The sequence below is a fragment of the Xenopus laevis genome, chromosome 9_10S (genome assembly GCF_017654675.1).
Source record: "Xenopus laevis strain J_2021 chromosome 9_10S, Xenopus_laevis_v10.1, whole genome shotgun sequence".
Classification (NCBI taxonomy): domain Eukaryota; kingdom Metazoa; phylum Chordata; class Amphibia; order Anura; family Pipidae; genus Xenopus; species Xenopus laevis.
In genome coordinates, this window is record NC_054388.1 from 86,308,276 (window position 1) to 86,324,908 (window position 16,633).

General features: G+C 36.7%; 1 protein-coding gene across 7 annotated transcripts in view; it reads left to right on the plus strand.

Moving 5' to 3' along the window:
- The window catches only part of clec16a.S (C-type lectin domain family 16 member A S homeolog), a 130,061-nt gene that overhangs the window by 23,385 nt on the left and 90,043 nt on the right, over positions 1-16,633 (plus strand). For 4 of the 7 annotated variants that reach the window (XM_018239086.2, XM_018239079.2, XM_041579128.1 and 1 more), the window contains 3 exons: positions 5,195-5,308; positions 14,720-14,948; positions 15,958-16,078. In XM_018239086.2, the coding sequence (XP_018094575.1) occupies positions 5,195-5,308; positions 14,720-14,948; positions 15,958-16,078 (464 nt within the window). The remainder of the gene's footprint in view (positions 1-5,194; positions 5,309-14,719; positions 14,949-15,957; positions 16,079-16,633) is intronic. The other 3 variants (XM_041579129.1, XM_041579131.1, XM_041579130.1) reach the window with 2 other exon arrangements.

The following is a 16,633-nucleotide window of genomic DNA, read 5'->3' on the forward strand; positions in this document are numbered from 1 at the left end:
CTCCTAAAGTGCAGGCACAAGTCACATGACTAGGGGCAGCTGGGAAATTGACAAAATGTCTAGCCCCATGTCAGATTTCAAAATTGAAAATAAAAAAATCTGTTTGCTCTTTTGAGAAATGGATTTCAGTGCAGAATTCTGCTGGAGTAGCACTATTAACTGATGCGTTTTGAAAAAAACATGTTTTCCGATGACAGTATCCCATTAAGTAGGTATAGTCTATTGGATATATGTATCAAAGAGTGAAGTTAGAGATCGCCACAGTCCGCTAGAGTGAAATTCCGCCACTCTCCATTCATTTCTATGGGATTTTGAAAGGCGTATTTATCAAAGTATTCACTTTTACCCATTGATAAATTCTCTTTTAAAAATCCCATAGAAATGAATGGAGAGTGGCAGAATATCTCTCTAGAGGACCGTGGCAATCTCCAACTTCGCTCTTTGATACATATACCCCGATGTGTTTTGCAAAAACTGCCAAGCCAACCAGTGACTCTTATTGGCATCCATAGTTCTCTGCTTATGTGCCCTCCACTTGTCTAAATCTATGTTGGTTTTATTAGAAACCAATAAGCATCTTGAAACAAGCAGCACAGCCAGTGATCTCTTCTATGATGTGTCCTAAAATGTATAAAATTAGCTAATGTGTTAGGGAATCGATAATGATGTATGAACCCAGCCCAATTAATTAATAATAATAATTTAAAAAAGAGGGGTGTGTGGGCTTACAACAACATATTAAATGCATACCCAAAACGCCCTGTTCCGACACACATCCACACCCATATCATTGATTGGGTGACGAACCTTATAGAGGATAATGCTGCAAAACCCAAAGGAATATCCACCTTCAGGTTTACTGTTTTCATGCTCCAAGCAGGGGTCTTTTATTATTATTATTATTATTATTATTATTATTATTATTGTGTTGGGTGCACTGTAAGTGCTATACGTTCCTAATCCATTTGATGCAGATTTTTTCAGTTTGATGATGGCAATGAAAGTACTTGAAGAATGGGTCAAGCTGATTTTGTGCCTCAAAGGAGAAGACCGTTCACCATGTGTAGTCAAGCTGACGCATACAAATATAGAGGGCCAGCCACCCTTATTTTTTTATGTTTGCACTTTCAATATAATATTTTTATTTGTTGGTGTTCCCCTGCCTCAGAGAAGGACATCTAGTCTCTCAAATGTAACTTGGAAGTTGTGAAAATGTTAAAAGCTTAGGAGGACAAATCCTTTTTTTTTTTTTTTTTTTTTTTTTTACATTGATGTGACCAGTCAGTAAGGAGCAGTAGAAGACAACACTGATTCAGAAGTTTGGCTATTGCTCCATATTGAGAGTCACCATGGTTGGACAGGAACACAAGATTCTATGTAATTTACCCACTGGAACCATCAGTTCTTGGGATGGCCTTTATTTATTTCTTTAAATTTTTCGTTTTGGTAGCGCTGTTGTTTGATCAATGCAGCGTGGCACTTTCATGAATGAAATCCGCCAGACACTGGGTTTAATCCAGAAACTTGCAGTGCTGCTGTGCCTAATAATGTAAAATAATTGTGTTTGTCTCAAGCCTAGCTTTCTTTACTCCTCCACAGCAGATGGATTTAACCCCCAGTAAGCCTACATCTGTTAATTGTTGTACTGCAAACATACAGTAATGTAGAGTCTTAGAGAACTGTTTCCCAACAAATGCAGGTATATATTTTTAATAATATTCATGCCAATTTATTAACCCTTAACAAAGGGGACGTTATTGATCTTTGGATTACTGGAATGGCTTTCAGCATTTGGAGTTCATCCCATTCAGAGCTTTGCTTTAAAATAAATAAATGTGCATCAACCTTACGCCCTACAGGCATTTAAGTTTATATTCAAATTGACCTAATAAACTTCTGAAGAAGCAATGCTTGCTGGCAAATTAGGGCTTTCTAATAGATCAGCTGAATAATGCACTCAGAGACAAACCAAGCCTCTTTTAAAAAGAAGCCTTGAGAAACTGGGATAAAAAAGAGAAAAACAACTTGACTGCAGTCTCCTTAGTTTGTCCTTGGCTAGAAGGTACTGTACTGTGTGTTGTTTTCCATTATTAATCATTCTAATATCTATTTATTTCACTTCCTTCATTGTAGTTTAAAGGACAAGAAAAGGCAAAAAAATTAAATCTAATTTTTACTTTATTTAATGAAAAAGAAACCTATCTCCAATATACTTTAAAGGAATTGTTCAGTGTAAAAAATAAAAACTGGGTAAATAGATAGGCTGTGAAAATAAAAAATGTTTCTAATATAGTTAGTTAGCCAAAAAATGTAATGTATAAAGGCTGGAGTGATTTGATGTATAACAAGTCAGTCAGAGCACTACTTTTCAGCTCTCTTGGTTTACACTGACTGGTTGCCCTGGTTACCAGGCAGTAACCAATCAGAGACTTGAGGGGGGGCCACATGGGTCATTTCTGTTGCTCTTGAATCTGAGCTGAATGCTGAGGGTCAATTGCAAACTCACTGAACAGAAATGTACCATGTGGCCCCCCTTCAAGTCGCTGACTAACTCAGAGTTATAGAGCTGAAAAGCAGGAAGTTGGATTCTGGCTGTTTTATTAGACATCTGTTCACTCCAGCCTTTATATATTACATTTTTGGCTAACTAACTATATTAGAAACATTTTTTATTTTGCACAGCCTATCTATTTACACAGTTTTTATTTTCACACTGAACTATTCCTTTAATTAAAAAATGTGTACCGTTTTTATAAGAAACCTGACTGTATGCAGTGAAATTCTCCCTTCATTTACTGCTGTGGATTGGAATTGTCAGACGGTCCCTAACTGCTGAGCAGGGAAACAATAATACTTATGAACAGCAGGGGGAGCCCCCGCCTTACTTACCAGCCATGCAGAATCCAAGCAGCTTTGTTTATGACGATCCCTAAGCATCCCAGACCACACTGAGCATGTGCAGGGTCAGGGTCAGGCAAAGTTGTTTAAAATAGTTACAAGATGACAGCCCCCTGTGGCCAACTTTAAAAGTATAAATCATTTGTTTCATTAGGCTTTGTGGTGCAGTAAGTTCATGCTTATGTTTAGTATACAAAATACAGCATTTCTAGCCTTATTCTAATTTAGACTTTCCTTGTCCTTTAAACATCAGTTTGTTCTTTCCATTTTTTCACAAGTAGTGGGGGATTGTTTTTTTCTTTTGTGGTTAAAGGCTTTTGTAGTAAATATGTATCTATGTTGCCAAATACTCTTTGACATAGGAACACCTTTAATTTATGTTTGGCTTTTCTTTGTTTTTGTTGCCATACTTAATAGATGTACAACTGTTAACAATTAACGGATTTAGTATGCACCAGCGTGTAAGAGGTGTTTAATACAAAGCGGATAATGTGGATAGAGAACTTCCGGAATCATTATGTGTGTGTATATGTGTGTGTATGTATATATATATATATATATATATATATATATATATATATATATATATATATATATATATATATATATATATATATATATATATATATATATATATATATATATATATATATATATATATTTACTGGACCAAGTGCTGTTAGAATTTAAAAAATTGACAATAAATATAAATGCACAAAAGAAAAATTATTACTCGGCGTTTAGGGTTTCGGTCTCACCAGACACCTTGATCTGGAGTGAAAAGCAAACAGAGCACCCTCTCTCACATCTATTAAAAAAAAAAAAAAAGTCCTGCTTTAGGACCAAAAAGTGGAATAAAATCAATTTTTTTGCCTAATATACAAACCCTTAGTATATATACATTCATGGATATAGATAAAAAGTGGATTTATTGGAGCTTCACATAATCTCTCACATCAACGTGTTTCGGTTGATCCAGCCGACGGTTTAAGGAGAACCAAAATGTGTTGATGTAGGGGACCATGTGAAGCTCCAATAAATCCATGAGTGCTTCCAGTGTCTTCAATTGTCTGATCTAATTTGGGAAAGCACCTGGGATCTGTTTGTAATATGTTGAGTGCCGGTACTTATAGTGACATCCCCATATCATGATGCTTGTGCCACCATGCTTCACTTTCTTCACAGTGTACTATGGCATGAATTCAGCGTTTGTTGATTAACAAACTATCTGCAGACCCTAGACCCAAAAAGAACAATCTTGCTTTTATCAATCCCCACAAAATGTTGAGATATTTCTCTTTAGGCCAGTCAGTGTGTTCTTTGGCAAATTGTTACCTCTTCAGCACACCTTTATTTCAACAATGGGACTTTGCAGGGACTTCTTGCCGATAGTTTGGCTTCAACTTTTTAATAAAAGTACGCTTTTCTTCTGGACAATGTCTGGAACAACCCGTTTTTCAGAGAGAAATGAACTTTACCCAGTAGCACATTTGCTGCCTTCCCTCCTTAAATAAGGGACGTAAGTGAAACCTGTTTTTTCACATAATGACCTCGCTAATTGAACTCCACACTGCTATTATTTGGAACAAGCTATTATTATTTTGAACAAGCCTCAGTTAATGATTCAGTGACACAGAATCAGCAGCATGTATATCTTAACTGTTGGGTCTATTGGTTTTTTATTACGTTACTACACCTACTAGTAAATTATTTGCCATGTAGAAATATAATTTTGATCAAAAACAGTGATTGATCAGGTTAGTGATGTCGAACTGCTATTATTCTGAACACAACTGTATATAATTAATGACTAAAATGGTAGATGTGTATATAGTTTGACCCAACCCACTAAAGGATCCCTAGAATTATTGGGGGGTACAGGCTGACCGTAATTGTAGGGTTCCCTTGCAGCAGTGTCAGTTTGCAGTTTCAGCAGTCTGGCTGATAGGGTCCAAATTACCATAGCAACCATGCATTGATTTAAACGAGAAACTGGAATATGAATAGGAGAGGACCGGAGTAGAAAGATGTGTAGAAAATAGTACAGTAACGATACATTTGTAGCCTTACAAAGCATTTGTTTTTTAGATGGGGTCAGTGACCCCCATTTGAAAGAGTCAAGGCAAATAATTGAAAAACTATAAAAAAAAATGAAAAAAGGAAGACCAATTAAAATGTTTCCTAAACTATCATCCTATAAAATACTAAAAGTGAGCCATCACTTTTAATGAAAGCTGTATTTTATGTATATGTTATATATATTTAACTCTTGGTTTTCTCTTTATCCCACATTTAGGTCTTTTTAACAATCCACTATGCACCTTTGGTCAACTCTCTAGCTGATGTCATATTAAATGGAGACCTGTCTGTGTTTTCATCTAAAGCAGAACATGATATTCAGCAAAGTTCTGTAAGTCGCTATTTCAGTGTTTCTTTGAATGCATTTTGGTACTTGTCTGACAAACTTTATTAGTACTGACAAATGGCTGATGATAAAAAAAAAAAATGTTTTACATGTTTGATTTCCTGTGGGGATTCACTCAGCTCATAAATGGCCTTCCTAGGAGAAAGTTTTGCCTTCTGACAAATATCTCCTCTAATTTGATACATTATTGCTAAGGCAGTTAAGAATAATGAGGAGGGTCAAGTGCTCAAAAAATAAAGTAAAAGGTAGGGAAAAAACACTACAGAAAAGTCTAGTTTTATGCAACAAGTTTGTTCAGCTTTGTTCTATAATGAAAAAGCCAATGGCAATATCAAAATGTATGTCCTTCCAAATATCATTGGGCCCTTCCTTTTTATTTATAGAAAGGTCTTAAAGGAATTGTTCAGTATAAAAATAAAAACGAGGTAAATAGATAGACTGTGCAAAATATATATAATATAGTTAGTTAGCCAAAAATGTAATGTATAAAGGCTGGAGTGACTGAATGTCTAACATAATAGCCAGAACACTACTTCCTGCAGCTCTCTTGGTTTCCACTGACTGGTTACCAGGCAGTAACCAATCAGTGACGTGAGGGGGCCACATGGGTCATAACTGTTGCTTTTGAATCTGAGCTGAATGCTGAGGATCAATTGTAAACTCACTGAACAGTTATGTCCCATGTGCCCCCCCCCTTCAAGTCGCTGAGCTGCAAAGCTATTATGTTCGACATCCAGTCACTCCAGCCTTTATACATTACATTTTTGGCTAACTAACTATATTAGAAACATATCTACCCAGTTTTTATTTTTACACTGTTCCTTTAATGTATTTTAACCCTAACTTGTACTTATGTTTTGTAGTACTTAATGGCTTAGAACAGAGGTCCCCAACCTTTTATACCCATGAGCCACATTCAAATGTAAAAAATGTTGGGGAGCAAAAACATAAAGAAAGTCCCAGTGGATGCCAAATAAGGGCTGTGATTGGTTATTTTGTAGACCCTATGAGGACTGACAGCCTACAGGAGGCTCTACTTGACAGTACACTTAAGGACAATACTTATTAAGCTGTATCAAAACTGAAATTATTTCAAAAAACAGTGTGAAAAACAGTGTAAAATAAATGGCGAGCTTATTAAAGTGTGTGTAATTTTACGCCATGCAAATGCCAGATTTGACGCCTTTATTTTACACGACTTCTGACGGACAGCAAGCTAAGAAACAAATTTACATAAAATGTACACCATTTTTTATATCGTTTTTTACATGGCAAAGCCTAGTGATGTGGTGTATTATCACACTGTTTTTTCACACAGCATAATAAATATATCCCTTAGTTTTCATGCAACCAAAAAGTGCCTCCAAGCATGAAATTAAAAAATAAGCACCTGCTTTGAGGCCACTGGGAGCAACATAAAAGAGGTTGGTGAGAAACATGTTGCTCATGAGCCACTGGCTTTTTCTTTCTCTTAAAGGAGAAGGAAAGGTTAAAACTAAGTAAGCCTTATCAGAAAGGTCCATCTAAATATACCAGTAAACCCCCAAAGTAATGTTGCTCTGAGTCCCCTGTCAAAAGAAACACTGCATTTCTTTCCTTCTATTGTGTACTCATGGGCTTCTGTATCAGACTTCCTCCCTTGAGCTTAAACCTCATTGCCCTGGGCAAGAGCATGCTCAGTTTGCTCCTCTTCCCCCCCCCTCCCTTCTCTACTGTAATCTGAGCCCAGAGCAGGGAGAGACTCAGGCAGGAAGTGATGTCACACCACATTAATACTGCAGCTCCTATCCTAAACAAACAGAGAGAGTTTCTAGAGCTTTTTACTCGGGTATGTTAAAACATTCCACAGAATAAATATAGCATTCTAGCTTGCACTATTGCAGCTAATCTATTGGTAATAAAATGCCTCCGTAGCTTTCCTTCTCCTTTAAGACACTTGCCATTTGATGCCATATTGCAATTGCAATTTATTTAAAATGCATTCATTGTCACTGACACTGTTTTTGAGTTTAATGTATTGTAAGGAATGTTGAGGGGTTCATACAGAAGTAGTGAAAAAATACATATTATGCATACTAGTTTTTGACAGAAAATCAAGGCTTGATGAATACAAAAGGGATTTGAGGGCTGAAAGGAACAGTAACATCACATAATGAAAGATTTTTAAAGCATTAAATATAATGCTGAATCAATAACTGCTGTTTTGATTCAGAAACACTACTATTGTTTATATAAAAGCTGCTGTGAAGCAGGGGGTCAGCATGGGTGTACAGCCTTTCAAAGGAGGAAAGGCTCAGGTTACGTAGCAGATATTGGATAAGCTCTGTAGAACATAATGGTGTTATCTGTTATCCACTGTTTGACATGTGCAATTTTACCCTTTTTCAGTTTATGCCATTGCTGCACAGCAGCTTATTTAAATGATCTATAATCGTGTTTCTAAAGCAAACAGATCAGGTTTACCAGTGCAGGGCAACCGTACATGATATTTTCATTCCTTGGTGTTACTGTTCCTTTAAAGGGGGTGTTTCACCTTTAAATTAAAGTTTAGTATTTTATAGAATGACTAATTCTAAGTAACTTTCATTTGGCCTTCATTATTTCTTTTTAATAGTTTTTTAAATATTTGCCGCCTTCTTCTAAATCTTTCCAGCTTTAAAATGGAGGTCACTGACCCCCAACTAAAAACAACTTCTATGTAAGGCTACACATTTTTGTTATTGCTACTTTTTGTTACTCCTTTTTCTATTCCCTATCTTACATTTGTAACCTGCTTATGAGCTTGTGCGTAATGAGTTAGTGATGCAAAGCTTGTAGTTAAATCTATGCCTTGAACCTGTAACATTAATAAATCAATATAATCTTCTGTACTTAAAAGAAGGGGGGAAACATTTTTCTGCCAAAAAAACACCACCCTATTCTGAAAAACTGTTTATTAATAAACAATCTTATTATTAAATTACATATAATTATAATTATTTAAGGATCTTCTGTTGATGATAGTGTTGTGAATTTAACCGCACAAGCTTGCAAGAAATGAGGTTGTTAACCCCTCTCCACTATTCTTCCTGTTGGTTTGCCCTCTATAGTTCCTCGTCTGTCTTCTGTGGAAATTCAATGTCTGGCTGTCCCTGTTATTTTGTATGAATCTCTGCCATTGATGACTTCCTGTATATACCTTAATAACATCCTGTCTCTCTTCATTTTCTATCCCACACTCTTCTGGTCTACCCAGGGAAAGTTCTCCTTCTTTGTCTCTCTTCTTTCTTTTTTGCCTTTACAATCTGTTTCTTTGAGTAATTGTAATAATCTTTATATATGTATGAAACATGCATACATTTGTTGTTGTAAATAGAATCTAAAATGTTCAGTTACCTATAATTGTGTGAAATGTTGCTGTAAAACATAATGATCAAAAATCCAGCACTTTTAGGGGCAGATTTATAAATAAAAACTCACCCACTTTCTATTCATTCATTCCTATTGGATGTTAAGAAGGATATTTATCAATGGGTTAAAATTGGAACTCATCATTTGATAAATACGCTTCCACAAATAGGGATGTAGTTGCTATACTATCTTAGTTTTAGCCTAAGGTTATTGTGCAAACTGTGAGGGATGATTTATCTACCATAGGAAAATGTGTACCTTGGCAGTAACATGGCAACCAATCAATTTTTTTTCTTTGATTGACGCAAAACGGTAATTGCTGATTATTCTATGGGTTACTGCCATGGAAAAAATGTGACCTGTTTAGTGTTCATTTAGTGTTACTAAATGAAGCCCCTCTGCGTGCTGGCTGATTCTCCAGTCATTTTATGTAATTAGATTCGTATCTTATCAATTTCACTGATAAGATAAAATTAAAGTGTTACCTTGTGGTAAAGAGTTCTCAGAAATACAAATATTGCACAGCTCACTTCCTCGAAATGTCTCACTTCACTTCTGCAACTTCTTTTTTTTTAAGCAAATGAACAACTTCTACCAGTATATAGGGTTGTAATTAAACATAGGTGTGGAGCCACGTCATGCTTGGTAATCCATTTGATACTTTGCCCTTAAAATTGACCACTATCAGGTTTTTTGAGGGCTAAGGTGCATGAGTAAAAAGCTATGTTTATTTTGCAGCTGTCACCATAGATGTGTCTTCCTTCCTGTTGGGTGAGAAAGGTTTCCATCTGCTTCCTGCACAGTACAGATGTGGTTTGGTTTTACCTGCCCAGAGTTTGTCGATGTTCTTAACCTACTTTCTCTTTCCCGTAACAAAATGCTGAATTACTGGTACTGCGTTGACTTACTAGCAGAGCCAGCACGTGTTCAAACCAAAACTTGTGTAGCAAAAGCAAGGCAAGCGTTTGCATGAGAAACTAAATGCAGGAGAAAATATGCCAAACGAGTGATAAGTAAATGTAAATTATTATTAATTACATTATAATTCATTCTTTAGGAAATAACAAAATCTACCTTGAAATCAGAAATATATTTGTTTAATTTGTATGTAGATATACTTGAGTATAAGCCGAGTTTTTCAGCATCCAAAATGTGCTTAAAAAAGTCTACCTCGGCTTATACTCGGGTCAGTGGTATCCGACCCGAGTAGCTGAGATTGCAGTCACTTTTAATCATTCCTATACCAACAGTTCACTTGGGGAGAGACTGCAATATCCCATAATGCCCTCTGTTGGTTATATGAAAGAATAACAGTGACTGCAATATCACACAGCGCCATCTGTTGGTTATATGAAAGAATAACAGTGACTGCAATATCACACAGCGCCATCTGTTGGTTATATGAAAGAATAACAGTGACTGCAATATTACACAGCGCCATCTGTTGGTTATATGAAAGAATAACAGTGACTGCAATATCACACAGCACCCTCTGTTGGTTATATGAAAGAATAACAGTGCGCCCTCTGTTGGTTATATGAAAGAATAACAGTGACTGCAATATCACACAGTGCCGCCTGTTGGTTATATGAAGGATTAACAGTGATGGCAATATCACACAGCGCCCTCTGTTGGTTATACGAAAGATTAACAGTGATGGCAATATCACACAGCACCCTCTGCACATGGTAGTGGGACAGTGGGACAATGCACACAGTAATCCGTTTGGCAATTCTCCATCAACTTTGCAAAGAAGTCCGGTTGATCGCGGGGGGGGTCGCTTTGGCAGAATGTGCGCTGCTGGGAGACGGCTGTAGTTGTGTCTAGGCTTATACTAGAGTCAATAAGTTTTCCCAGTTTTCTTAGGTAAAATTAGGTACCTCGGCTTATACTCGGGTCGGCTTATACTCGAGTATATACGGTATTGGGGTTGAATAAAGGAGTGTATAGTGTATGCTCTCTAGCCTTTTTAATAGTATCAGGTGTGTTAGGGTCCATCATGTTTTGCCACAATACAGACTTTTAAGTGTGGCTTCCAGTAATAGCTTTTTTTTTAAACTGTGGTGTAGTGATAATATTTGCTAGTGCAAAGATATCACTTTTCAAGAAATAACCATATTTTTCCTCCATATTTCTTTCATGTAGTGACTACTAACAGATGGGTGGAAAAGCTTTTCTTTCTGGTACAGAGAGTGTGTAGAACAGTTTGACAAACTTGAAAGTCATTAGGGAAATGTGTTTCATTCTTGAGTACGGGCATCAACAAATATTCTATTTACTGTCCTACCCATGCACAGAGTTTGGCATGGGCCAAAAATAATGTGCCACAGCATATTAACCTTTGCTTGAGACAATTGCCCTACACAGACAATACAAACAGACATGCAAACTCACCACCACAGTGCTTGTAACTGAGGAACACTACAAAGGTGCCTCCTGCAGGCCCTCAGAGGTAGACTGAAAGAGCATCACAGATTAAACATATACAGAATCTCTATTCTGTGTTTTCCTGTCTATGTTTTGCCTGCTACTGGTCTTTAGATCTGTACATCTCCTATAACTCCCATCATATGACTGGACTTTTCCCAGTCCCATTCTGATTTCTAATCATGCATGGTTGGGAAGGGAAAGAGTTGATGTATGAAAGGGTGAGATATTAATTGACTCTGACCTCTGTGTTTAATGCCAAGAATGGGAGATAGGGCCAAACAAATTCACACTGCTCAGCAAGACTTTTTGCTGTCATTTACATACATTTTCACTACTTTGTTTGACGTGGCAGGATGTTTTTGAGGACGTCCCGTTGCCAGTACACAAGAACCTGTACTGTTCATGTTCTCTCGTGAAAATATTCTGTGTTTGTGAAAGCAATGGGCGGCACTACGTGTTAAACACAGCCACCGACGAGCAGTTCCCACAATTTGCGCCAGCTATTTAGCTAGGTTTAGCTTTCCTGAGTAACAAATGGCATATAATTAATGACATACTATAATTAAGATACCATTATTACCTTTGGCAAATACACAGTAGGAAATAGTTAACTTAATGAACTGATTAAAATGCAAATTTATCAAACTGATGATATCATAGGAATGTACTGCGGTTACGGTGCTTTATAAAGCCTGTTCACCATCACATCAGTCTCTGCTCCACTGGAAATTACTTTTTATGCATCCTACCACACAAAAAACCTTGGATCAGTTTGATCAAGAATCCACAAACCTGTCTATGTACAGTGTGGGGAAAAAAAACACCGGACCATAGAGCTTAAACCAGCATGGACTTGAGGATAGCACCCACACTACACAACAGCAAAGCTAATCACATTACTAGCCAATATCCATCCATGTGGCCAAGGAAAAAATAGAGTAGGGAGTAAAGTACAGCGCACAGGACTGAGGATGGATGAATAAAAAAAAAATGTAAGATATACAAATTAGAGACTCCTAAAAGCATCAAAGGGGTTTCAACAAAGTATTAGAAAATTAACATGTTATTTTCAGTTTTTTTAAATTTGTCCAATTACTTTTGAGCCCCTGAAATGAAGTGATTGTGTTAAAAAAAAGGTTTTAATTCCTTACATTTTTATTCAATCTTTTTGTTCAACCCACTGAATTAAAGCTGAAAGTCTGCAGTTCAACTGTGTCTCAGTTGTTTCGTTTAAAATTCATTGTGGTAATGCACAGAACCAAAATTAGAGAAAAAAGTTTTCTGTCCAAATATTTATGGACCTTACTGTATATTGAATAAAATTATTAGCACTGTGTCCTTGTAAGCCTGTTATCCCAAGTTTGATTTAAGCCAGGGCACTATCTGCAAGGAGCATGTGTATTCTCTTTCTGTGTGTACATGGGTTTCATTAGTGACTTACAGGCAGGTTAATTGGCTCCTGTTAAATGTGTCCATAGTGTGAGTAAGTGCCAAAGTGACCTTAGATTGTAAGCCCCACTGAGACAGGGAATGATGTGAATGATGTATAATATCTAAAGAAACACTGAAAAAAATCATCAGGGCTTTGCAAATAAATAATAATAATGTGGAAGAAATAAGGTGGAAGACAAGGGATCTTACAGGGACACCTTGTACAATAGGCCTGCATCTGCATTTTTTTTTACAAGCACAAATATGTGTGAAAGATAAATCCCTTTTCTAGCTATATACAGTACATGGTTACATTTAGCCCTAAGTAGATACATAAGGAGTTACCCATTTCTCCTTATCAGGACTACTTCACATAAAGGGCAATGAGACATGGTGAAATCTGTTGCCCAAAGTAAAAAAAGAAAAGAAAAATTGCTTCCGCAGGCTGCAAATAAATTACAAGGCATCTTCAGGGAGATCCGTCGCCTGCAATTTTTAACATGGGGACAAATTTCCCCATGTATCATTGCACAAACACTTTCCGTCCAGCACTTTCACTTCCCAGCTCTAGTACAATGGTCAGACAGAAAGTACAGAGAATTTAGGAGACAATCACACCACTTCCATCACCGTTAGCAGTAGCACTGTGTTCAGCTGCAGCATAATTGTCTTTCACTGCCAAGCAGCCTTTATTATTCAGCAGAAAACACCACTTTTCTATATGATTTTCCAAGCACAATTGTCACAAGCCTTTAAATTTTAAAAATTGAGAATGGCAGTACATTTAATATAAGTTCATAAGTAACGGAGTAGCAGAGTGAATAATTTAAAGGATAACTAAACCCCCCCCAATAAGAAAAAACCCTTCCTACTACCCTAGGTAGTCCCCCCCCTCCCTACTCCCCCCCCCACATAGTTACCCTTGAAATTGCCCCTAAGAGTTTGCTCACGTATTGGTGCAGAGTAAGCGCAGCGGAGTCGCCTTCCGGATCTCCGGTCTTTTTCTCTAAGTGAGCAACGTATAAGTGCATGCACATTAGTCATCCATTTTCTAGCAACTGCACATGCGCCAAAAGTGACGGAAATTGCCGAAGGGAAGGAAGAGGACCTGAAGAAGACCGGAGATCCAGAAGGTGGCACCTATGAGCTCTGCAGTGCTTATTCTGCACCAATACATGAGCAAACTCTTAGGGGCACTTTCAGAGGGAAGCCTTGAGGGGTTTTTCTTATTGGGGTTTATAGGAAAGACCCCCCCTAAAGGGCAAAGGATACACAATAAAAAAAAAAATGAACGTGCCTTTCATGCGCTCAATCTAAAGAAATTCTTCGAAATAATTGCAAAAAATTTTTTTCCTGTATAACGACCTTTTTTGGTTTATTTAGTACATCATAAAGTTATATAAAGCTACATTCAAAACAATTGGCCTGAAACTGAAACAGATTAAAGTTGTCTTTCTTGGGGAAAAACAATACTATGCAATAAAACAAGAAACATTTTTTACATGATCTGGATAGAAAGAACTGTTTTACACATACTGGATCTTTATCAGCTTTTCATCTTTTACATTTTCTACTCAGGCGGAGAAAAGTTGATGTGCTCACATCTGCTTCTTCTTAGAAGTGCACTGAATAGAGTGATGTCAGCCTGTGAGAGGCCCCATTGAGCAGATTTTGAGGTAGAAGGGTAAACATAATCTATAGAACGGAGAGTATAGCTCTTAAATGTATTTATTGACACGTGCTATGCCTGCTGAATGAAGAGCAGTAACAAGCGAATCTATGTGCCAATATGCTCGCTTTTGTCCTTTTGTTTATTGGAATGTTCACTCACTGGACAAAATGAAATGTGGGCTGTGCACTTTAGGATTGAGCATTAACTGTAAGGCAAGGTTGTTCCTTTTAAAAAACAAAGCAATGTCCTGTTCCATAGTTTTTTTTTAAATTTTTTAATTTATTTATTTATTTATTTTTACTAATATTGCTCTTTGTATGTGATATACTGCTAGTACCACTCTATATTTTCCTAAGGAAATATATACACCTTACAATGTCTCACATGTTAAGAGACACTTTTGAATGGTTTTTGTTTTTTATGCATGCAAGAAGACGTTAAAAAATAATGGATATCCTTCTTTAAATTTGCAGGGAGAGTCTAGTATCCGATGCTTTATAAAACCACAAGAGACACTGGAAAAATCCCTTGAAATCCACCGTCAGAGGGGGAAAAAATACTTGCAAAAGAGACCCAATTACAAAAATGTTGGGGAGGAGGACGAAGAGGACAAAGGGTCAGAAGAAATATCAGAAGATCCAGACAATGCTAAAGGTACAGAGAGTAGTTCAAAAGGAACCAAGACAAGTGGGGAAACTGAAGGTGAGGGAAAAACATTTGGAAATGTAATACTAGTTAAACTTATTGATGGTTTGGTTGAACTAAAATTCCCCCCGCAATCAATATAATCACTTACTTCTCACCATCCAGAGTGCTATTCTATTCTAGACATCTTTGCTGAAGTTATAATCTTCCGCAGCATGCACATTCAAAGGGAGATCCCGTATTTTACTCTACTTCTCATGTGCACCGTCAGGACAGTGCAGAGGATCTATAGGGTTCCAGGCAGTACACTAGTGCGTGCAATGTCTTGCTTCTAAATATAAAGGATTATGTAGTTGTTCTATCTACATAATCATCCATTTAGTTTCATTTTAAGATTAATAGAATTTCTTTTAGACACCTTTCTGACAGCAAAACATCCACATTATGTATAAACATGCTCTGCCAAGCACAAGCATATTTATAACATTCCCATTCTACACAAATTTTTGTGTGAATGTTTTGGGACACTTTAAAATAAAATATAATTGCAAATACAGTATAATACCATTGCACATATTGATGGCTGCCATTCACTTGCAATCATATTAAAGACCAGTAAGGTATGCTGTATCATAGGAATCTATTTCAGGTCTGATTTTCACTGTTAAATACGTTACAACACACCCTTGGGTTTTTTTTCTTGTATACAAAATGCAATGTTATTAAATATATATGTTCTATAACATTACATATAACATCTGTTTATTAAAATTAATCCGGGCTAGCTTCTGTGAGAACTTTGGCTTAATCGCAGCAAATTGTCCCACAGTTATGCCAGATTGCCACACAGGTTTTACTTGCCACAATTTTTATATTATGCTATGAAAAGTCTTTTTTTGGGAGATTTGTTGTCTGGGTTTTATTAAATTTATTGTTTTATTCGAATAAATCTTGGGCAACAGATCCACCCATGTGCCAGGAAAGGCACAGATGAATATATATTGTAAGTATATAAGTATAGTTGCCATACATTACTACACAAATACTCTTCTCTGTTGTCTCCTAGAAATTGAGATGGTGATCATGGAAAGATCAAAATCAGCAGAGAAATCTGCTATAACAGAAGAAAACACTACAGATGAAGAAAAAAGTGCAGCTGCGTCTGGTGCTGAGGCTGGTCAGAACAGGTAAAGATACAGTAGAATATTGTGTTCAGACACCAATTATAAGTTGCAGAAAATAGCACAAACTTTCAGGAGTTAAGTGGATGCTATTTTATAGAGGAATCTGTACATTGCTTTGGCTTTTGTTACATCTGAGTGTTAAGTAATGGTTCACAGGTGGAACAATGTGCCAAAGTATGCAAATAAGTTTCTGTAGATATTGAGGTTGCTCATGTCTTTGGGATTTCCTTAATGTTGTAATTTATTCCAGAGAAGACACCTTTGTAGTTCTTAGTGCCGCAGTGTTTACAAATACAAGTTTTCCGTTTGTAAGTGCAGTGCCAGTTGCATTGCATAACCGGTATCGGAAAGGGCACGATTTATACTCTATATACAGAAAAATATATATTTTGGTGACTTGTTTGTAGCTGTGCATGTTATTTGCACCGTTGCAACAGTGTTGTCTGAGCCTAAACCCTTTCTAAATAATTGCTAGATAAACAGAATTTGCAGGGTCTTTGATTGGATGCATTACCAGTGATCTGTCCATCAACAGCAAAAAAATCATCAAAGCTGCAT